We start from the raw sequence: 24,877 nt of genomic DNA on the forward strand, positions 1-24,877 counted from the left end.
GCATATCCATTGCCATGGAACATGAAAAGTAGCTTCTACCATATGATGAGTTTAGATCATGAAAAGCAGCTTCAATCGAATGAGCCTAATGATATGAACAATTTTTATCCACTGAATGGCTCAAGCATGTCAATGATTTTTATCCATCGAAATGGCCAATGTCAAAGGTTTGGATCACTAGAAATGGGCCGAATCATATTTATTTGGATCGTTGTAAAAAGAAACCTGATTGATTGAATTGTGTAATCGAACAGAAGAGGGTTTTAGTGCATGGATCAACTTAGCATATCCATTGCCATGGATCATGAAAAGCAGCTTCAATCATATGTTGATTTTGGATCATGAAAAGCGGCTTCAATCATATGTTGATTTTGGATTGCGAAATGAGCCCAATCATACGAACAATTTGGATCCACTGAATGGCTCAAGCATGTCAATGATTTTTATCCCTCGAAATGACCAATGTCAAAGGTTTGGATCACTAGAAATGGGCCAATTCATTGAATTGTGTATAGAACAGAAGAGGGTTTTAAGGCATGGATCAACTTAGCACATCCATTGCCATGGAACATGAAAAGTAGCTTCTTACCATATGATGAGTTTGGATCATGAAAAGCAGCTTGAATCATATGTTGAGTTTGGATCGTGAAAAGCAACTTCAATCGTATGATGAGTTTGAATCATGGAAAGCAGCTTCAATCGTATGATGAGTTTGGATCGCCGAATGAACCTAATGATATGAACAAATTTGATCCACTGAATAGCTCAAGCATGTGAATGATTTTTATCCATCAAAATAGCCAATGTCAAAGGTTTGGATCACTAGAAATGGGCTGAATTTGGTTTATTTAGATCGTTGTAAAAAGAAACCTGCTTGATTGAATTGTGTATCAAACAGAAGAGTGTTTTAGCACATGGATCAGCTTAGCATATCCATTGCCATGGATCATCAAAAGTAGCTTTAACCATATGATGAGTTTGGATCATGAAAAGCAGCTTCAATCATATGTTGAGTTTGGAATGCCGAATGAGCCTAATCATATGAACAATTTGGATCCACTGAACGGGTCAAGCATGGTAATAATTTTTGTCCATCGAAATGGCCAATGTCAAAGGTTTGAATCACCAGAAATGGGCCAAATCATATTAAATTGGGTCGTGGTAAAAAGAAACCTAATTGATAGAGATGTGTATAGAACAAAAGAGGGTTTTAGGGCATGGATCAACTTAGCATATCCATTGCCATGGATCATGAAAAGCAGCTTCAACCATATGATGAGTTTAGATCATGAAAAGCAGCTTCAATCGTCTGATGAGTTTGGATCACCGAATGAGCCTAATCATATGAACAATTTGGATCCACTAAATGGTCAAGCATGTTAATGATTTTTGTCCATCGAAATGGCCAATGTCAAAGGTTTGGATCACTAGAAATGGGCAGAATCATATTAATTTGGATCGTTGTAAAAAGAAACCTGATTGATTGAATTGTGTATAGAATAAAAGAGGTTTTCAGGGCATGGGATCAACTTAGCATATCCATAGCCATAGATCATGAAAAGCAGCTTCAACCATATGATGAGTTTGGATCATGAAAGGCAGCCTTAATCATATGTTGAGTTTGGATCATGAAAAGCTGTTTCAATCGTATGATGAGTTTAGATCGCCGTATGAGCCTAATCATATGAACAATTTGGATCCACTGAATGGCTCAAGCATGTCAATGATTTTTATCCATCGAAATGGCCAATTTCAAAGGTTTGGATCACTAGAAATGGATCGAATCATATTAATTTGGATGGTTGTAAAAGGAAACCTGATTGATTGAATTGGGTATAGAACAGAATAGGGTTTGAGGGCATGGATCAACCTAGCATATCCATTGCCATGGATCATGAAAAGCAGCTTCAACCATATGATGAGTTTGGATCATGAAAAGCAGCTTCAATCATATGTTGAGTTTGGATCATGAAAAGCAGCTTCAATCGTATGATGAGTTTTGATCGCCGAATGGGCCTAATGATATGAACAATTTAGATCCACTGAATAGTTCAAGCATGTCAATGATTTTTATCCATCGAAATAGCCAATGTCAAAGGTTTGGATCACAACAAATGGGCCTAATGATATTAATTTGGATCGTTGTAAAAAGAAACATGATTGATTGAATTGTGTATATAACAGAAGAGGGTTTTAGGGCATGGATCAACTTAGCATATCCATTGCCATGGATCATGAAAAGCAGCTTCAACCATATAATGAGTTTGGATCATGAAAAACAGCTTTAATGATATGTTGAGTTTGGATAATAAAAAGTATCTTCAATCATATGATGAGTTTGGATCGCCGAATGAGCCTAATCATATGAACAATTTGGATCCATTGAATAGCTCAAGCATGTCAATGATTTTTATCCATCGAAATGGCCAATGTCAAAGGTTTGGATCACTGGAAATGGGCCGAATCATATTAAATTGGATTGTTGTAAAAAGAAACATGATTGATTGAATTGTGTATAGAACAGATGAGTGTTTTAGGGCATGAATCAACTTAGCATATCCATTGCCATGGATCATGAAAAGCAGCTTCAACCATATGATGAGTTTGGATCATGAAAAACAGCTTCAATCATATGTTGAGTTTGGATAATGAAAAGCAGCTTCAATTGTATGATGAGTTTCAATCGTCGAATGAGCCTAATCATATGAACAATTTGGATCCACTAAATGGGTCAAGCATGTTAATGATTTTTGTCCATTGAAATGGCCAATGTCAAAGGTTTGGATCACTAGAAATGGGTAGAATCATATTAATTTGGATCGCTGTAAAACGAAACCTGATTGATTGAATTGTGTATAGAACAAAAGAGGTTTTCAGGGCATGGGATCAACTTAGCATACACATAGCCATAGATCATGAAAAGCAGCTTCAACCATATGATGAGTTTGGATCATGAAAGGCAGCCTCAATCATATGTTGAGTTTGGATCATGAAAAGCTGTTTCAATAGTATGATGAGTTTAGATCGCCGCATGAGCCTAATCATATGAACAATTTGGATCCACTGAATTGCTCAAGCATGTCAATGATTTTTATCCATTGAAATGGCCAATTTCAAAGGTTTGGATCACTAGAAATGGATCGAATCATATTAATTTGGATGGTTGTAAAAGGAAACCTGATTGATTGAATTGGGTATAGAACAGAATAGGGTTTGAGGGCATGGATCAACCTAGCATATCCATTGCCATGGATCATGAAAAGCAGCTTCAACCATATGATGAGTTTGGATCATGAAAAGCAGCTTCAATCATATGTTGAGTTTGGATCATGAAAAGCAGCTTCAATCGTATGATGAGTTTCGATCGCCGAATGAGCCTAATGATATGAACAATTTAGATCCACTGAATAGTTCAAGCATGTCAATGATTTTTATCCATCGAAATAGCCAATGTCAAAGGTTTGGATCACAACAAATGGACCTAATGATATTAATTTGGATCGTTGTAAAAAGAAGCATGATTGTTTGAATTGTGTATATAACAGAAGAGGGTTTTAGGGCATGGATCAACTTAGCATATCCATTGCCATGGATCATGAAAAGCAGCTTCAACCATATAATGAGTTTGGATCATGAAAAGCAGCTTTAATCATATGTTGAGTTTGGATAATAAAAAGTAGCTTCAATCATATGATGAGTTTGGATCGCCGAATGAGCCTAATCATATGAACAATTTGGATCCATTGAATAGCTCAAGCATGTCAATGATTTTTATCCATCGAAATGGCCAATGTCAAAGGTTTGGATCACTAGAAATGGGCCGAATCATATTAAATTGGATTGTTGTAAAAAGAAACATGATTGATTGAATTGTGTATAGAACAGATGAGTGTTTTAGGGCATGAATCAACTTAGCATATCCATTGCCATGGATCATGAAAAGCAGCTTCAACCATATGATGAGTTTGGATCATGAAAAGCAGCTTCAATCATATGTTGAGTTTGGATAATGAAAAGCAGCTTCAATTGTATGATGAGTTTCAATCGTCGAATGAGACTAATCATATGAACAATTTGGATCCACTGAATGGCTCAAGCATGTCAATGATTTTTATCCATCGAAATGGCCAATGTCAGAGGTTTGGATCACTAGAAATAGGCCGAATCATATTAATTTGGATTGTTGTAAAAAGAATCCTGATTGTTTGAATTGTGTATAGAACAGAAGAGGGTTTCAGGGCATGGATCAATTTAGCATATCCATTGCCATGGATCATGAAAAGCAGCTTCAATCATGTTAATTTGGATTGTTGTAAAAAGAATCCTAATTGTTTGAATTGTGTATAGAACAGAAGAGGGTTTCAGGGCATGGATCAACTTAGCATATCCATTGCCATGGATCATGAAAAGCAGCTTCAACCATATGATGAGTTTGGATCATGAAATGCAGCTTCAATCATACATTGAGTTTGGATCATGAAATGCAGCTTCAATCGTATGATGAGTTTCGATCACCATATGAGCCTAATCATATGAACAATTTGGATCCATTGAATGGCTCAAGCACGTCAATGATTTTTATCCATCGAAATGGCCAATGTCAAAGATTTGGATTACTAGAAATGGGCCAAATCATATTAATTTGGATCGTTGTAAAAAGAAACCTGATTGTTTGAATTGTGTATAGAATGGAAGAGGGTTTTAGGGCATGGATCAACTTAGCATATCTGTTGCCATGGATCATGAAAAGCAGCTTCAATCATATGTTGAGTTTGAATCATGAAAAACAGCTTCAATCATATGATGAGTTTGGATCGCCGAATTAGCCTAATCATATGAACAATTTGGATCAACTGTATGGCTCAAGCATGTCAATGATTTTTATCCATCGAAATGGCCCATGCCAAAAAAGAAATGGGCCGAATCATATGAATTTGGATCATTGTAAAAAGAAACCTTAATGTTTGAATTGTCTATAGAACTTAAGACGGTCCTACAAAATTAACAATGTGGATCACTGAGAACCAACCTCAAATATTACGAATAGATGGATCAACTTAACATATCCATTGGGATGTGTCATGGAAAGAGGATTCAATCATATGATGAGTTTAGATCACTAACAGTAATACGAATCATATGATGCATTTGGATCGCTGAATGGGCTGATTCATATAAGAAGTTCAAAATCTGCTAAAATGGCCCAAGCACATCAAAGGTTTTGATCCATTGAAATGGCCCAAGCATGTCAAAGGTTTGGATCACTAGAAATGGGCCAAATCATATGAACAGTTTGGATCATTTGTAAAGCTAAAGAGTGTCATACAAAATTTCCGGCATGGATCAACTTAGTATATTCATTGGCATGGATCAACTTAGTATATCCATTGCCATGGATCATGAAAAGCAGCTTCAATCATATGATGAGTTTGGATAACCGAATGAGCCAAATCATATGAACAATTTGGATCCACTGAATGGCCCAAGCATGTCAATGATTTTTATCCATCGAAATGGCCCATGTCAAAGGTTTGGATCACTAGAAATGGGCCAAATCATATGAATTTGGATCATTATAAAAAGAAACCTGATTGTTTGAATTGTGTATAGAACTGAAGAGGGTACTACAAAGTTAACAATGTGGATCACTAAAAGCCAACCTCAGATATTACGAATAGATGGATTAATTTAACATATCCATTGGGATAGGTCATGGGAAGAGGCTTCAATCATATGATGAGTTTAGATCACTAATGGTAGCATGAATAATATGATGCATTTAGATATTACTTTTTTCACGAGTCCCTTGTGAGGGCAATAGTATGGTCAATTCACTAGCTAAGGGAAGACTTTGTAGGTTTTCTCTCTATATTGGGGATTCTTATCCATTGCCTTCCTAGATTCTTATATATTTACTCCCTTTGAGCTTATTTAAAAAAAATTTGCTTGAACGATAACGATAATTTTATTAGACTGAAGGAAAAATGCAAAAAAGGAAGGGAAATTAAACTCCTTATCGAAGCAGATAAGAAAAAAATAGACATAATTTATCCTTTATCTGGGCAATTTGGCGCAAAATGTCCAGTTTTGTGACAATTCCAACATTCTTGTTTGATCTTGTCTGTTGATCGTTCCCTTCTGCAATTAGGAATTCTTTTCTTGTCTAAGTTGTTCTTCTTGAAGTATCTTCGAGATTTGAACTTGTTAATCCTTTCTTTAGGATTCTTGAAAGTTCTTGATTTTCAAAATTTATACTTCCAAGGGCCTATCAAAGTGTTTATCGAAATGTCTTCGATATTTCTTCACTTTCTATCTATGTTTGTCTCTCTTGGTGCTTTGATGGCAACCCCACTGGATTGGCATCTTATCATCTCGGTTGTCTGCTCCAAGTTTGAGCTTCTCAAGGACCTTGGCTGCTCCAAGTTTGAGCTTCTCAAGGACCTTGGCTGCTAGCTTTTGTTCCTTATGTAGCTCCTTTTTATATTTGAGCTAATCTATAGCGAAGTTAGCTCTTTCGCCAATGGTGTTGGCTCTTTCACCATTTTCGCTGTATTGACTGTAGTATTCTTTTAGGAGGGTTTCTCCTATGACTGGGATTTTCCTAAAATATTCGTCTTTTAGGCTGTCTGATCTGTCTTTACAAATAGCATATAGATCTAAGAAGTTATTGGTATATTCTTCGATCTTGCTAAGGTCACAAATTGCTAATCTACTTAGCTTGGCTCTAGTAACGTCTGCTTCATTTCGCAGGCTATTTTGTCTGATTTCTCCGATGAATTCTCTATGTATTAGCCACACATAGCCGGATACATCTCTTTTGTCTCTGAATTCTTCATCATATTTGGCCATGAGGGCTTTGGATTCATCATTGTTCTTTTCTCTGATGTAATCCATATATGCCTTAACTCTTCCTTCAAAGGAGAGTTCTGCATATGCATGGCAGTCTGTTGTTGACCATGTCGGGTTTAAGGCAAAACAGATTTCCATATTGTTTTTCCATTTGTCTAAGGTGTCTTTAACATTGGCGACTCTGTCAATGTTAAGCTTAAGTCCTAATGTGTTGATCGGGACTTCTGCCATTTTCTTGTTGTTCTTAAATCCATCCATACTGCTAGGGAGGGATTTGTTGGCTAGAGTTTTTTCTACCTTTTCTTGATCGTAGATTGGGATTTTCCAAATCTGGTTTTGTTTGGAGGGCTGGCTGATGTAGATGGGTTGTCTACTTCTCCTTCTCCAAGTTCTACCAGATTGGTTTTGAATCTATTTCTACTCCTTGCTGTTGGAGTATGGTCTTGATTTTTATATGCTCTGAATTCTGGCATATAATCTTCGTTTGTCTCACTAGTCACTTCAGGCTTTTCTGTGACTTTCTTCATTTCTTCTAAGGTTTTGCACTTAGAGAGTTTGTCCCTAAATTCCCTTTCTATGTTTGTGGCTTCAAACATATTTATGTCTATAGATCCATATCTGGAACTCTATCAAATTCTTTGGCTGATGATAAGTATAGATGAGTGTCTGTGAGCTTGCTGAGGAAGTCCATTCCAAATATACAGTCGTAATTTGGAGTGAAGCTATCCATTATCCAGAACTGATGTTTGATTACAACAGGACATTCTGGGATGTCAAAAAACAAGTTAGAAGTACTTGCTGACTTCCAAATTTACTGGCTGACGCTGTGACTCCGATGATTTCATTGAAGAAGTTTTATTTGCTTAGTAAGTTACTCCCACCCCTTTTTTTGTTTGTCCACTACTTCTTATGAATCGATATGAAATATGTATGAACAGAGTAATAAAGAGAATTTTCTACTCAAATTTGAATTTGTGATAGATCCAAATCAAATGGAAATAAATTGAGAAAACATTCCTGGTGTTTTGGCTTGTATATTCATAATGATACCATGAGTGCTTTAGGGCATCCCCAAGATATGTTTTCAGATACCAAAACCAGTCAACCAGCATCTTCGGATCACCACATCAAGTTCCCACTGCGACAACAGCCTATGCCTCAACGCCTAACGCACCATGCTAACGGCTAACGGCTAACGGCAACAGCTCAACGTCAAGGAACAAGGTTTCTTCCTCACTAAGGCTATCATTGGAATACGCAGATCCACGACATTTTCATATTATCTTATCATAAGCAAAGAAAGATGGAGATATGGAAAAGACATTTCACTAATGCAAAAACTTTGATACAATATTATGAGCTAAGGTCTGATGGTGAAACCCTAATTTCCATTCTGAAAAATTCAGTTTATTCTGTTCTTTTGAATTTCGTTAATTACGTGTGCTACTCTCCTTTTGGTATCAACAATATTTCAGACAAATAAGAGAGGCTAGAGATCGATTAGATCTAACAGTTCCTCATAACCAATATGCTAAAGAAATTCATGCATATATAGACAACTCCTTAGCTAACTTCAATCTTGAAGAAGCTATCAGGTTTAACAGACAATGGATACATCTATATGAAGTCTTACAAATGAGATCCAAGCAAGAGAAGTCCTTTGTGCTAACATAAGAGAAAAGAGCACTTTCTCTTGTTCAAATAAAGAAGTTGAAAACTGAATCAAAGAGGAGTCTTTTTTTAATCAATTGGAATTTGGCAAATTGATGGCATCTTTGAAGAATTCTGTGCAAAGAACGCTTGAAAACCGTTGAATTCTTTGGAGAAATTAATTCAAAAGAAATTTTCAAGATGGAAATATGCAGATGGATTGAAAAAGGAAAGAGATCAAGGAAAAATCGGCCAATAGCACAGGCAAAAGCTGGAAAAAAAAATCCAAATCCCCTATTAAGAAAACAGAACTGAATTGTTTGAATAATAGATTCAAGTGAAAAATGAAAAATTAGAGGGATTGGAGCACTCAGGATTGATGATTTCCCTAAATGCATGGGATGTTACTTGTGCAACCACCAGCAGACAGAGGTTTATAAGGATTAGGACCAGATGGAAATTACTTGCAGTAGCACAATTCAAATTCTAAAATAAAGAAACATAGTTGTACAGGTGGTCCGACTTGGACCGGGTCCCACTAAAACCAATATGAATCTCACAATGCCAAGTCATAGTGGATGATACTTTGAACGATGGGCATGCTTCCATGGCCCATGCCAACTTCTAACATTGAAAAGAAACAAGTATGTAGAAATAGGAGGACTGAAATTTAGCAAGCTTCCTATGACATACGAGTTGTGAGACTGGCAAGGAAGGCTCCACAAAGGAAGGAATGAAATGATTGAATCATTCATAACAAATTTCAAATAAGAAAATCAAATTTCCTCACTGCAGATCTCTTAAGGAAAGAAAAAAGAAAAAAAAAATAATAATAAGAGACGGAGACCCATTCCCTATTTTCCGAAAGAATTCCATTAAGTAAAGCTATCAAAGCCTTCAACAATCCAAAGCTAAAAGGGTTAATGAATTCCCAAGTTGGGACTCAATATCCTCATATAACCAATCCTTGCAAGGGGACGATAAAGGGACCAAAATACCATATTTTAAAGAATTCTGATCAATGAATCCATCTGAACCCATTGAAGATTCTTGAATAAAACCAATCCAAATACCTAAAGAATTCCTGATCTGAAACTCAATACATTCACCGATATCCTATAAATAATAAGGAAAAAAAAATAATTCAGAAAGACTGCCCTATATGAACATATCAAAACCCTTATTAGAACCAATTCGAATCCATAATGTCGTCATGAACAATCTCTACAGATGATAAAGAAAAAACCAAAATGATTATCAGAAAGAATAACACAAAACTAAAACTATCCAAACCCTAGATCACAAAATCCAACATGCTAATGAATTCCCGATATAAAAAAAAAAAAAAAAAATCTCGATTTCCTCAAAAAAGGACCAAACTACCCTTTTCTGAAAAAGAAATCACGATACCATTGATGGCATTATAAAACCTATCCACAGACCATAATCGTAGCAGAATTCAGATGGAGAATCGATTTCCCAGAGGCCGATCAATAAATCAAATCAAAAGAAGAGAGACACAATACATCAATTTGCGCTAGAAATTTCTGAATCGCACATCGAAGAACAGGAGATTAAAGAACATTCGACAGAGAGAGAGAGAGAGAGAGAGAGAGAGAGATGACCTAGTGGTTGTTGCCGGGGTTTTGATGCCTTGAAAATGCAGACTAACGAACCAGATCACATCATCATCATCTCACCATCATCGCCATTAGAGAGAGGAGAGAGATCGAGGGCTTCATGGGGGCAATAGAATACCGTTTAGGGAGGACCGTTGAGGGAGGGGGCGCTCGGCGAGAGAAGCCGAATGAGGGAGAGATTTGATTTTTGCTTTTTCCGAACAGAGAGCCGTTGCTGCATTTCTCTTGGCTATTGATTTTTGCTTTTTCCGAATAGAGAGCCGTTGCGGCTTTTCTCTTGGCTGTTAAGGCAAGAGGGCTCCGTTCCGGACGCGGAAAGCCTTTCTCATAAAGTTCCTGCGCTGGGATGCTAACTGGGGCCCACCTTGATGTTTATTAGAAATCCACACCGCGCATCCGTTTTGAGAGATTATTTTAGGACATTTAAACAAAATTAAGATGGATCCAAAACTCAAGTGGACCGCATGGGAGGAAACAACGTTTATTCAGTGACCACCGTTTGAAACATTCATATGGGTTTCATGTCAGGAGAAAATTTTGGTTTTCTCACTTCATCCCACTGGGAATTTCCATATAACCGGTTTGGATGGCATATAAACATCAAGACAGATTCCAGGGAAGTTTCAATGATAGAAAACTCTTTCCACCGTTTTCCCTCTCGTATGGCCCAATTGAATTTTGGATACACCTCATTTTTTGTTTTGTGACCTAAAATGATCTCTCAAAATTGATGGACGGTGTGGATTTCTCAAAAACATCAAGGTGGCCCCACCTAACATTCCGGTGCAGGAAATTCCTGCCAAAGGTTTTTTCAGGAAATCCGCGTACGTTCAAGGACGCAGGTTGCACAGGGAGCTCTGGTCGGAGCTGTCAAATAAACAGTACAGCTGGGGAACGGATTGGCTACTCACCCTGACACCAGCTCCGTGGCTGATGGTCGGTGCTCTGTGGGTCCCACCATGATGTACGTGTTTCATCCATTCCGTTAATCCATTTTTACAGATCATTTTATGGCTTTATATAGAAAATTATAGGGATATAAATCTTAGGTGGGCTACACCACAGGACAAAAATAATAAATGGATATTCACAATTAAAATCCTCCTAAGGCCCACTGTAATGTTTATTTGACATCCAATCTGTTGATTTGGTCATAAAGACCAGATGAAAGGAAAAAATAAATATCATCTTGATCCAAAACTTTTATGGCCCTCAAAACGCTTTTAATGGTCAAAATTCATTCAACACTGTTTCCTGTAATGTGATCCAATTTAGAGAGAGATATACTTCATTTTTTTTTATCATATCATAAAATGATATATAAAAATAGATGGACAGCATGGATGACACACGTACATCATGGTAGGACCCACAGAGCACCGACCACCAGCCAATGGCTGGTGTCAGGGGGAGTAGCCAATCCGTTCCCGTACAGCTGGCCCCAGGAGGATTTTGACGGTGGACATTCAATCACTACTGTTTTCTTGTGGTGTGATCCACCTGAGATTTATATCCCCTTCATTTTTGGGATCAAGCCCTAAAATGATCTATAAAAATGGATGTACCACATGGATAAAACACATACACCATAATGGAGCCCACATAGCACAGGGACACTAGCCAAATTGCGTCCCAATAGAGATGACTTTGATAAATCCACTCCATCCATCACTTTCTAAACATTTCTAAACATCACAATAAGAAGTAAAGTAAAAAGTAACACAGATCCAAAACTTATGTAGGCCAGTGCAAGAAACAGCTAAGGAAATAACGTACACAATTGAAATCTTCCTTGAGCCGACCATGATGTATATATGCCATCCAAACCGTTCATAAGGTTATTACCACTCAAATAAGCTCTAAGAACAAAGATCGTACTGATATAAAAATTTTGCGGCCCCCACAAAATTCCAATGGTGGTCATTCGATCCTTGTTGTTTCATGTGGTGTGAGCCACTTAAGTTTTAGATCTGCTTGATTTTTTATCTTTTTATTTTATTTTTATGTTTATAAACTAATGGGTGGAGTGGATCTTTCATGAGAATCTCTATGAGCTCCACAGATTGGGTGCGGAAGCTTGCAGCCTTTACCATGGGTAACCTTGATTTCTCAAATGTATACCAATGAATTATACCCAAAAATCTGAGACGTGGATTGCGTGTGACCTTGCCACTAGGGTTGAAAGTTGGGTGGGTTCAACCTGGCCGACCTGTGACCGACCTGATATTGGGTTAGGCTTGGGCAGGATGTATCGGTTTTGGGCCATACAAACACGAATCAGATAAAACTTGGGTTGGGCTCAGGTCGAGATCTCGAGTTGCCTGACCCAACCCGAACCCAATCAATATATAAATTCCTTATAAATTAATTATCATTAAGTGTGGATCATCTATGTTGAAGGCACAGGAAATTCCAATGCCGTCATGTTTCATTGGTCCACGTCATTTTCGATGACTCAAGCTAACAAGATATATGCCGAATTTCTCTCTCCTAAATAGATTGCTTGATACAAAATACGACTTTTAAAGGAGTAGTTGTCCTATATTTTAGCTTATTTATTAAGAGAAAAAAATGAACTTTTTTATGATAAATAACTGCATACATAATTAATAAAATTATATGTATAAAAAATAAGATGTGTATTGAAAATATAATAGATTAATATAATAATGAAAATATTAGCATATATCTACCCGACCAACCTGGCTAACCTGACCGAGCCTGCTTGGGTTGGGCTTGGGTTGAGAATTCCTAACTCGAGGTTGGGTTGGGTTAGGTTAAGGTTGAGGTATAAGAACCTTGAGTTGGGCTAGGGTTGAGCACCAACCCGACCTGACCCGCTCAACTTTCAGCCCTACCTGTCGCCATCGACCTCCGTGATTGCATGACTCTTTAGTGCCTACCTAGATGTATGTTATTTATCCACTCTGTTAATCCGATTTTTCAGCTCATTTTAGGCCATGATTCCATTTCTGAAGCATACTGAAAGCTTAGGTGGACCACACCATAAGAAATAGTAAATTGAACGCTTAGTGTTGAAAACTTCTTAGGGGCCACAAAAGTTTTTGATCAAGATGATATTTGTGTTTTCCCTTAATCTACGTCTGTGTGACCTTATAAAGAGGTCGGATGACAAATAAATGTCACTATAGGCCCTAGGAAGGTTTCAACGTTGGACCTCATTTTTCCCCGCTCCTTCCCATGGCGTGGTTTACTTTAAAAACCACTAAAACTTTTCACATGTGGCATCCATGCAAGTCAAAATAAATTGTCCAAGTAATATCACGAACCAAGATCCACAATGAATTTCACTGATATTTATTATGGACCGCAGATATTAAGAGTGGCCTGCTCATATTATCTACAGTCTACAGTAAATATTAGCGATCCACAGTGAACTCTACTGGTATTCACTGTGAACCACCGATGCTAATAGTGGACCCCCACACTATCTCCCCTTTCATGAACTCCAACCATTGATTCATACAATAATAAAAACCTATTACATTTATAAATAAACCACCACACCCTTCTCTCTTTTACAAACTCTCCCCATTCATGCTCACCAATAAAGAGATAACAAAGAAACACAAAAAAACCTACCTTTACTCATCATATCTTCCACTTAGAAGATTGTGGCCGAAAAACTTAAATATATTATTTAAATTTAAAAAAAAAATTTATTTTTTACACTAAAGAGTAGTATAAACTTCCCTAGAGCTTGGCCGGAGTTTTTTTTATCGCTGCCAGGAGAGTGCGGATTCTAGTCGTTCAACTACCAATTGTCGAAGAAGCTTCGTCTTCATGTGGGTCCCAGAAAAAAGGAAGAAGGAAATTGCCTAATGTCCTCATGCGGTAAGGCCCCACGCTTTGAACCAATTCACATCTTATATGGGGCTTATTAGGTTGTCGTGAAATAAATTCAACCTATCCATATGTAAGGGGTTTGAATTTCATTTCATCAGTTCAATTTTGAGGGTAAAAATCATCATAGATGGATCACACAAGAGAAAACAGTTCAAATTTTAGCATACAACGCTGATATAGTTGTGGGCTATAAAGAAATTCAAACAAAAAACTAAAAAATAAAAAAATAAAAAAATATGTCCATTTAGTCCACTACCGTATGATTAAATTAAATAGATTAAATAAAGCAAGAACTGGTTCAAATTTTAATCCTTAGTGGGACGTAACGACCTTTCAATTTTCGAGGTGAGATAGCGGGATATAAACTGGCAGCCACGGCAAAAGAGGAAGGAAACGGATTGGCTACTCCCCCTGCCACCAGCCCCTTGGCTGGTGTTCGGTGCTATGTGGGCCCTACGATGATGTATGTATTTTATACATTCCATTCATTTAATTTTACATATCATTTTAGGGCTTTATCCCAACAATGAGAGGATATAAACCTCAGGTGGACCACTCCATAGGAAAATAATAGTGATTGGATATCCACCATTTAAATGCTCCTAAGGCCCACTGTACTGTTTATTTGACATCCAAAATGTTGATTAGGTCATACAAACTCATGAAGGGAAAAAACAAATATCAGCTTGATCCAAAACTTTTATGGCCCCTAAAAAGTTTTTAATGGTCCACCTTCATTCAACACTGTTTTCTTTAATGTGGCCACTTGAGATTGTGATATAACTCATTTTTAGTCTCATACTATAAAATGATCTAGAAAGATAGACCGCCGGCATGGATGAAACACATACATCACGGTGGGGTCCACAGAGCACCGAGCACCAGCCATGGAGTAGCAAAAGAGCCATTTGATCGTCCGGAAAATAAAAAAGAGAATTCAAGGCTTTAAAAACAAAAACTTAAATTCGGTCCATACAATCTCCTACCGGACCACATCACAGTACAATTCTATCCGTACTAAAAACTTAAATTTGGTCCATGCGATCTCTGCCACCACCACCTGCCTCCATGACGGAAGGACTCTTTGGTACCCACTGTAATGTATGAGATTTATCCACTCCATTCATCTGATTTTTCAGCTCATTTTAAACCATGATCCCAAATTTAAAGCACGCCGAAACCAAAAGTGGACCACACCACAATAAACAATAAATTGAACGGTTGGTGTTAAAAACTTCTTAAGTACCACAGAAGTTTTGGATAAAGTTGATGTTTGCGTTTTCTCATAATCAAGGTCTCTGTGTTTGTAACCTCATGAACAAGTTGTAAGATTTCAACGGTGGACGTCATTTTCCCTGCTCTTTCCTATGGTGTGGTGTTTTGTCCAAGTAATATCAAGAACCAAAATTATAATCATTAGATAAGCTTAAAAAAATTAGATTGGTGTACCTTCATTGGACGGTTAAAAATGAACACTATCCAATGGTCCTTTTTCAACAAAAAAGATGTCCACGAATCAAGGGTTAGGATTGTTCAAAACAATCTGCTTTTGGAACGTAACTTTTCATCGGTTTAATTTTGATACACTAAATGCCAAATGTAAAAGTTCGAAGTGCCTGCATATCAGCTGCCATGCACTGCCCGAGTATCCTATCTAAGACTCCCCTTTCTCCTCCGTCTTCCTTCAAAATCGCCGTCTGATGACAAAATCAAACTCTCTCTCTCTCTCTCTGAAAGAAAAGAATTTATTTTATTTTTTAAAAGAGAAAAAAAGCTTCTTTTTTTTTTAATTTCAATGCAGAAAAAACGAATTTTTTGAGAATTCAAAATAAGAAGAAAAAGCATTTATGAATCCGAGTCTGCGTCGATGGGCGGAGTCACTTCGTCGATCGCTGCGAAATTCGCCTTCTTCCCGCCAAATCCTCCCTCCTACAGTCTGATCTTCGACGACGGGGCCGGAAAGTTCGACATCCCGGAGATCCAGAAGCGGAACGACACCGACGTCTCCAAGCTCCGGACCCGCCGTGGCCAGGATATCGTGGCCGTCTATATCAAGAACCCCAAGGCGACGGCCACCGTCCTGTACTCGCATGGGAATGCAGCCGATTTGGGCCAGATGTTCGAGCTCTTCGTGGAATTGAGTGTCCATCTGAGGGTCAACCTCATGGGGTAATTCTGTAATTCTTTCTTTATTCAGGGGTCTTTTTTTTTCTCTTTTTGTTTTTTTTTTTTTTTTAAATTTCAATTTTCTCAAATTTTGGTGAATTTTGTGGATTTTTATTGATTAGCTGTAATATGAATTAGTTAGTAAGTGTACAATAATCAGCTGAGAGGAAGAGGTGGGACCCGCCTTTTTGGTTCAGTCACTACGGGCAGGCCTGCCTTCCTGAGATCTATGGTGTTTTGCGGTGGGATCCGTTCAGCCGGCGACTGCACTGGTGGATCCTGCCATTATGTGCTTCGTAGCAAATGTGTGGTGGGCCCTTCTGTGAATGTGGTGGGCGCCGGAAGTGTTAAATCTTCTCCGATGGGAGATTTTATCATACTATTAGTGAATTTTTTATATATGTTGATGTGGGTCATGGGAAAAATTGCGGGTTTGCAGACCACCATTCTGATAGTTAAGATAATCTGATGGAGAAGATTTGTTTTGGTGTGGTCCATTGATGATGGTTATCACCTGATGAATGGTTTGGACCACCAGAAGGTGGGCCCCACTTGTGTGGGAGCTGGGTTGAGTAGAAAATGGCATTTTGCTCAACTCAACAAAATTTCATGGTGGTCGCAGTCTCCATCGACTCTATCCATGATTGGTCTATGTGGGGCTGATGATATGGAACATCTATCTAATGGGGCCTGCAGCGCATTGGCAGCTGTAAAGATGGAAATTGGTCAGAGAATCCCTTCCACTGTCCAATTTCTGGCATTCAATTGGATGGTTATAAAGAAGAGTGGTTGATGGACCGCTTTGAACTGTGAAATTAAGGCAGTTTGGATTGCAAATTGGTGGGATTTTGTACAGTCTCACATCCACCGTAGGTCCCAACAAATGGACTTTCCAAATGATATGATCACATGGCCGTGTTGGCACCATCATGGATAGGCCAAGGGCAACAGACCTCAATTGCCGAAGAAAGCAAAACTCCTGTGTGCTTCACTGCGCTTCAAAGAATAAACTTCAATGTATTCACCTTCATTTGCTTTCAAATCTTCTTTATATCACTAGAAAGATCTAATATTATTAATTATAGGAATAATGTACTCTAGTTAGTATATACTATTCTCTGTCTTTTGCATTTACGAACTAAAAAACATATATTTATGAGTACCTGTCGGTTTATCATGGTTTCTGATAGGCACATTTCCGATGCTCCTGTGTTTGGATTCACCCCTGTTCGTTATGAAATCATTTGCATATAACACTGGAGTTTAATTAATTGTAGATGAGACTAACTGTTTCTGGCTTGATACATGATAACTAGGAAACTCGAATATTAATGGGTCAAGTTCCATATCCGATTTTCTTTGGCAGACTGATTGAAGCACTATGGAAGGAATGGTGCAGTTGTCATTGGTAAAGTCCATTTTTTGGTAGGCTCTAGTTAAATAATCCATCTAACCATACGGCCTGGGCTCCTGCCTGCTCGTTGTCCAGCTGTTTTTACGTTCTTGTTTGCTCTGTATTCCAGGTAGGAAGCTCATTTGGCTTAATAGGGTTTGGTAAATAGGTCAGGCCCAGGTTGCAGGATGGGCTTGAATTCCCAGTTTAGTGAACAGGTCGGGTTCAGCTTTGAATTCTTGTTGGCCCATTTAGTAAACAGGTGGGGTTCAGCTTTGAATTCTTGTTAGCCGATTTAGTAAACAGATCAGGCTCCAGTTTGAATTATTGGCCTATTTAGTAAAACCGGATTGGGTAAAACTGGATCGGGCCCCACTCGAACCCTACTCATTGACAACTCTAGTCATGGCATGGAAACATGCAAAAGCTTGGACTGTGAAGTAAGAAAAGTTCATATTTGATTTATTCTTTGTTAGAGGACATGCTTAGCAAGAGCAAGATGTTGCTCTATGTCAAACTTGTATATCCGATTTCAACTGATGATTACCTAATTCTCTGGACATACTAGGGATGGGGTATTATTTTTTGAACGAATTAGCCACTGTGCCTTTGTTTTTTTCTTAATTTTACTTGCTTTGTAGCAAACTATGTACTGCATGAATGGAATCAACCACAACTTTGGTGAATAGTATTAATTGTGGAGGAAAGTAGCTACTTGAAAGAATAAAGTCAATATTTTTTATTCACTGAATGAGAAGGATCACAAACTCTTTAATTCATTCAGACAGAAAATAACCTAAAAGAACTATTAAATCGAAAAGAAAGCCAGATGCTTTTATTAGGAATATGTGAGTGAATAAGCATTCAAATAGGATTAAATGAACACTTACCAAGTGTATGGTGGAATTATGTCATAGCCCCTTTGCATGTACCTAGGGCAGGTTTTGTTTGTATTCGTGTTCTCCTATCTGATCATGTTATCGAGCTACTCTATGTGGGAGGGTATCAATCTGATTGCCAATCCAACCCCATTGTTTCATTGCTGTGGTTTTTAGACTCAAAGACTCAGATCAATTTGTTCGATCTTGAGTCTCCCGAGTCAGGGGGCATAGTGGCCCAACTCGCCCAAGTAGGGGTGACTGGGGAGGTGACTTGTGGCATCGAACCGGATCAGGCAGTGCCGAATCCGAGTCAACTCGCCCACCCAAGTCGGAATAGCCTTACAACAATACTGATGGCTGTCATTGTAATTGAGGGAAGCTTCAATAGTTGATCATTTGACTTCCCCATAGCTATCTAGGCAGTATACGTCAATCTTCACCAAGTCCGACCATTGATTGGCATTGCCTTTAAATTAGAAATGTGTTCCCTCTTAATCTTGTTTGTACAATTTGAAGGGAGTATTAACTACATGGATATTCTTACAGTTATTGTATGCCCTTTACCATGTATTCTAGTAGAGGTTTTGCTAAAAAAGGTCGTGAACCTAGCTGGAGATGTGGATTCATTCATCTCCAACATCCTCATTATGCGCGGAAAAAAATCTCAGTAAATAAGAACCGTTGGGGGGGCCACCGCATGAAGAGCTATAGCTTAAAAATGACAAAGAACGGAATAAAAGCATCAGGGCTTGTAACTGGACGGTTAAGAAAAGTTTGAGCAAAAGGAGAAAGGAGCCATGTTCTACATTCAACAGATCAAAATTGCCCAGACTTATGGTGAGGATTTTAAATTACTTTGATATCTGGCCTATGGCTTGCCCTAGTGGTGACCCACAAGACCAAGAGTTTCAACTTTCACCAAACGTGTTTCACATCTATGATAGAGATGTTGTAGAGGAGCAAGACCTCCATCTCCCAATAGGCTCATGAGTTTCCATGTCCGTTCTAGTTCTATTAATCGTGTTTGTCCGACTTGCATATTCTTTACATTTTATCCAAATTTAAATGGGCTCATGTCCCCCATTCTTTCATTTAGCGTGAATAAGTTTAATCTCCTAAGGTTTGTTTTGTTTACTCTTAACTTTTTGGATTTACCACCAGTACTTCACCGGTCACAACTCTACGTAACAAACCATTTTATTCTCACACGGTTGCCCTGGAAGTGTCGATTGTCTTTGCAAATGGGATGTATGCTTAGTTTTATGTGTCTCCTACCTTAAGTCATTTCCTTGTAATTAGTTAGCTTGTTAGGGGTTTTGAAGGAGTCTTATATAAGAATTCTAAGACTTCAACAAGGGGTTAATAAAATACCAATTGGGTTTTAATTAGGGAGGCTGATTCCCTCGAAGTGATCTCCATTTTTCTTTGTATTCCCAAATTACCAAATAATAATCGGCAACCATTGTCATGATATGTGCGGCACATTTTGATTTACACCTTATGTGAATTATGCATGTGTTGATTTGCAATCACTTTGTTTCTATGCTATCATGTCGAATCTTCATATCTTGTTTGTAGCTGTGTATTGTAAGTTGTTCATTGTACATATATCCTCCCCTTTGTCAACTGCAGTTTTTTTTTTCATTGGAGAGGATATGATGTTTAGTGTTCTTACAAGTGTTTTTCTTTGGTTGATATTGGATTCCAATGAATGATTCTTACAGGTATGATTATTCTGGTTATGGGCAATCTACAGGGAAGGTAAGATGCTTAAACCTAGAATGACTTTTCCTCCTTAGTCCCATAGATGAGAAAATTTTATTTTGTTTGCATTTTTATGAATTTTGTATTGCTGAAGTCTCCGCCATAACTATCATTTATCCTTTTCTTCTAGGGCAAGTCTGTGTGTTGGCTGCTATTTACTAAATGGGAGCAACTTATCCACCTTGCACATGGAATTCATTTATGTCCATCCAGACCATTGAAAGATTGTCTGATCTGTGTAATTTTCTGGCAATGCTCCATCCAGATGGGCATAATTTGGGTGGTCTAGATTGACCTGCATTTATGTGATGCATATGGTGGATAAGTTGCCACTTGCCACCATAATTAAATGGTGATGGAGGCGCACCTTAGTCTACTCCTTTCTTTTGATACTACACTAAGTCTCTGTCCTTAAGACAGCCCAGTGAGCACAATACATATGCGGATATCGAGGCGGTGTATGCATGTCTCAAGGAGCAATATGGAGTTCGAGAGGAAGATGTAATCTTGTATGGTCAATCTGTTGGGAGTGGTCCGACTCTTGATTTGGCTTCCCGTCTACCATGCTCGAGAGCTGTGGTTCTACATAGTCCCATTCTTTCTGGCTTGAGAGTATTGTACCCACTCAAACATACATTCTGGTTTGACATTTACAAGGTAATGTTCGATAATTGGTATCTTGAGGAAATGCTACAAAGATGTGCGGTTCATGGGAGTTCCATGAGTTATGCAGTAAAGCATCTTCAAGGTGCTCGTGACATTTCTGCATGGTGATTAGGACCTCCGATTGACTGGGCCATCATGTGGATGGTCCAAAGCTCAAGAATCAGGTGGTTGGACCAAGGTAACCTGCTGATCTTTGGCTGCAAATGGATGGTTAAATCAAAGTGAAGCAGAAAATGGCAGCGGTCCACATTCAGCAAGAAAAACTCAGAAATTGATGGCGAAGATTGCCCAATCACTTACGATTCTAAGAGGCCCATCCATGAGGTGACCCTCCAGATCAATGGTTCCAATCATCACGCATACTTATCCCACGTCTGGTGGGGCAGCACGAAATATAACTTCTTTGAAGTTTGATTCATAATGGCATTCTCTTTACATGGCTTGCCTGTTATATTTGATGGATAACAACATACTGCTTTTTTTTTCAGAATATTGACAAAATCGACCTTGTAAACTGCCCAGTTCTAGTCATTCATGTAAGTGTTTTAGCTCTAGCTTTTTCTCTGCCCTTGCTTTTTTTTCTTCAACTCATTCACTGTAATCAATCCATGTAAAAGACTATTAGATACCGCTTGATTGTAATCAACCTATGTAAGAGCCCATTACATTTTGCCTGTGGGAGTTTTGTGCTCTCATTGCCAGTCCCAATCCCAGATAAGGGAGGGTTGCGTCAGGTTGGCAACTGTTGTCAAACTAATGTGATTACTTCCATCATGAATCTGAACAACATGAGATTCCAAACTCATGCTAGGGTGTTTTATGGCCCTTGATAGAGTGGAATGGCGGAACAGGATTCATGTAGCCAACCCCAATTAGTCAGGATAAAGCTTAGATGAGGATTATGCTTTGTTTTCTTTAGTTCAATTTATTTACTTCCCAGTCTAACATGAGAAATCAGTCTCCCTCAGTTTGAGGCAACTCGCTGCTTTGATATCTAGATTGAGGTCTTTACGTTGGTTTTGGCTGTGACCTTGTCAACTTGTGATTGATTGACATGGGTTTTAGATGGTGTTGGTAACCATAACAGTCGACCATATGACATGGGTTTTAGATGGTATTGGCCCCATAATGGTCAAAATCTTCTTTGAAGGGGGAAAAAAAAAAAGTATTGGCCCTGTAACGGCCTGCTACAAGCCTGCATCGGCTCTTACATCACTGCCGTTATGGGCCACTTTTTTCAGATTGGATGTTACAGCCCTGTATTGCATAATGGGTTCCACCATTACCGTGTACTGCCATTGCGTAACCTTTTTTGTTTTATTACCTTTGTTTATTCCTTCAGACAAGGAATGAATTGGAAGCTTAAATCATTACTTCACACCCAAAGTATGTTCTCACGAAACTAATACACAGATCATGCATCCATATCTAGTATTCAGACTGATTTGTATGTTTTTTTTTTTCCTTGAAAATTTTACCAATGAAAGTTGCAAAACTGCATTATTCGTTTTTCTTTCAGGGAACAGCAGACGAGGTTGTCGATTTTTCCCATGGTAAACAGCTCTGGGAACTTAGCAAGGAAAAATATGAACCACTCTGGCTAAGCGGCGGCGGCCATTGCGATCTTGAGGTTTACCCTGAGTACATAAAACATTTGAAGAAATTCGTGTCGAGCACTAGTAAAGCAAAGGTTGCAGGAAACAGTTCTAAAGGCAGTAGATCGAACCCCGACAATCAAGGCATACCAATCGAACTCGGAACCTCAGAATCAGATAACCCCAAGGCAAGCTCTGACCAACCCCAGATCTCTAGAAACAGTTTAGATAGTCGAATTGAGAAATCAAAGAAGGTTGATCCACCCGAGAAATCACGAATGAGCACTGACCACATCGACAGGTATAGGAGAAGAAAAGGCTTGGTGTGGTGACCTCTGAAGAGCCTTTCATAATGTTGTTATAGCAAAAGTCATGTGAATAGGTATCCACCTTCTTCTATCATCCGTATTCTGAGTTGTTTTACACCTATTCTCATTATAAGTTATGAAAAAGAATGCCAAAACGCAGCCGCAGCTGCTTGATTATTGTGTTTCCGAGCTGTGATCCCGGTTTTCAGGTTTCACCATGGGAGGAAAATTGGGGTCCTGATGCCCCCAGTCACCATGATTTGATCCAGATCACTGTTCTATGGCCCCCACAGTGGATGTGGGATGTCCCCAAGTTCCTGCAGATTGGAGGATCCTGGCTGACCAATTTTTTGCCTTTTCTAGTTCTTGCTGCAGTCTCTCAATTTGTAGTCCACTGGTGAAGGGTTAGGTTCTTCCTGTCTTGAAGATTTTTGGGGCATTTCTCATCCATTGCAGGTCCCATTAGTTGAAAAATCTAGAGCACTGAACAGAGGGCCCCGCTTATATGGACTGGGTGCATCAGGACCCTATAATTCTGATTCCCCTTATCACTCAACCCCCATTTCATTTATCTAAAGAAGATGAGAGAGAGAGAGAGGCCTGACCATTTTCTTTTCAAGCATCATGTGTTTTTAACTAATGTTGGCTTACGATCGGATTCAACAGAGGAATTCTACAGTTGGCAGGAGCAGAAGTCTCAAGATCGACATCACATCACTCGCCCAGCAATCTCATTGGACTAGAGAAGTGACCGATTTGGGACCATTTTATAGAATACAACAGTCCCAACTATAATCGTGTTGGTCATAACACAGGTAGTCAGTATTTGGACGCATCACCTTTCCATGGTAAGATTTGCTATTGATCACATGAAAACACGATATAACTGTCATCCGTTGTGACTGCATTCCGTTGAAGTTTTTACCTTACATGTATGATTTCAAACCGTGTATGCTTATGTTCTTTAACATACCGAGACATGCCATTTCCATTACCCAAAGAATCAACCGAGACATGCTGATTGGATTGTCCAAAGCCCAGCCCCCCTCCTTTTTTTGCTGACTCTCAGTTTTTCTATCATTCTGTCTGAAATGAGGCAAGGACAGTCTGCCAAGAGTCTAGGTCTTTTGGTGCAAATGGTTATAATGGGTTAAGCATCTATCAATGCATGAACTATGTGTTGATTTTGAAGGCATTTTTATTCAAAGTTTAAGAACTCGAAAGCTTGACTTGATGTCCAGCCAGGTTGGGTTGACTCAAAGATTGATTCAACTGGACTTGATATTTGATGATTAAATTAAATTAGGAATATTAAATCACAAGACAGCCTGCTGTAGACACTTTCATCACCTGTGATTGAGGCCGTGGGTTATTTATCCTGCCAACATCTTCTGTCATTTGATTTAAAAATGAATTTAACTTGGCCAGTGACTCTATCCAACTCATGCAAGTCATGTCTCATAGACCAAGTCAACAGACCGACTTGACAAGTCACGATGAGTCTGAATCAATTCGAGCTTGTCAGCAAGTTCCATGGAGAGTCAGATTCGATTTCTCACTAAAATTTAGAACCATGGATTTCACATATTTAATCCAATTTTGGGTTTTAATATTCTACGAATAATTTAGCAGAATAGCATAAATCCCCTTAGGTTTTCAATTTGTCGAAATAGGCCCATGTTTCAGCTATCTAAATCCAACCCTTCGCATGGTCCCACCATCAGCTGGACATCCTGCAAAACCTCTCATAATAGAAGATTGTAGCCATCCGACCTGTGGTCATTTTTCAATGGTTTTCTTTTCTTAAACTGGCTATTACCAAGCAACCATTCAAAAGGTTAGGATTCTACCATTAAGGTCCTATTCAGGGAAAGGCCATCCAAAGGTTTCTCAGATCAACAATCTGAATAGGCCCACTTGTAGCAACAGCAGACCCTCCAGGAGGACCATCCCCTAAATAGAAAATGTGTTAGTTTTGGATTATGGAAGGCCTGGGTGCAATATGCTGACTGTGCAGGCATGCCCGGTAAAACCCTCCCAACCATGCTACGATCAAAAAATGCACACACGAGGCCGTCACCCAACATTTCCATGTTCT

At 38.6% G+C, this 24,877-nt stretch overlaps 1 protein-coding gene across 5 annotated transcripts; it reads left to right on the forward strand.

The window, feature by feature from the left end:
- Positions 1-15,767: 15,767 nt before the first annotated feature.
- LOC131235338 (uncharacterized) lies at positions 15,768-23,773 on the forward strand. 5 transcript variants are annotated; one of them, XM_058232478.1, is made up of 7 exons: positions 15,768-16,175; positions 20,171-20,207; positions 20,631-20,867; positions 21,365-21,412; positions 22,396-22,659; positions 22,773-22,853; positions 23,446-23,773. In XM_058232478.1, exons 1-6 carry the CDS (start codon positions 15,874-15,876, stop codon positions 22,776-22,778), a joined length of 894 nt encoding a protein of 297 aa, XP_058088461.1. In that variant the 5' UTR covers positions 15,768-15,873; the 3' UTR covers positions 22,779-22,853; positions 23,446-23,773. The 5 variants fall into 5 exon arrangements, with proteins under 5 accessions (XP_058088461.1, XP_058088462.1, XP_058088459.1 ...); XM_058232479.1 differs by lacking the exon at positions 23,446-23,773 and adding an exon at positions 22,989-23,426; XM_058232476.1 differs by having other exon boundaries at positions 22,396-22,853.
- The last annotated feature ends 1,104 nt before the right edge of the window (positions 23,774-24,877 follow it).

Source organism: Magnolia sinica, chromosome 19 (assembly GCF_029962835.1).
Source record: "Magnolia sinica isolate HGM2019 chromosome 19, MsV1, whole genome shotgun sequence".
In the NCBI taxonomy this organism is placed as follows: Eukaryota; Viridiplantae; Streptophyta; class Magnoliopsida; order Magnoliales; family Magnoliaceae; genus Magnolia; species Magnolia sinica.

Bases quoted from the DNA above. Each gene is read 5' to 3' on its own strand.
- LOC131235338 (XM_058232476.1), top strand. From the start codon at position 15,874: ATGGGCGGAGTCACTTCGTCGATCGCTGCGAAATTCGCCTTCTTCCCG. The intron at 20,208-20,630 runs GTAAGATGCTTA...TCCTTAAGACAG, and splicing joins ATGGGCAATCTACAGGGAAG to CCCAGTGAGCACAATACATA. The intron at 20,868-21,364 runs GTAATGTTCGAT...TTTTTTTTTCAG, and splicing joins TCTGGTTTGACATTTACAAG to AATATTGACAAAATCGACCT.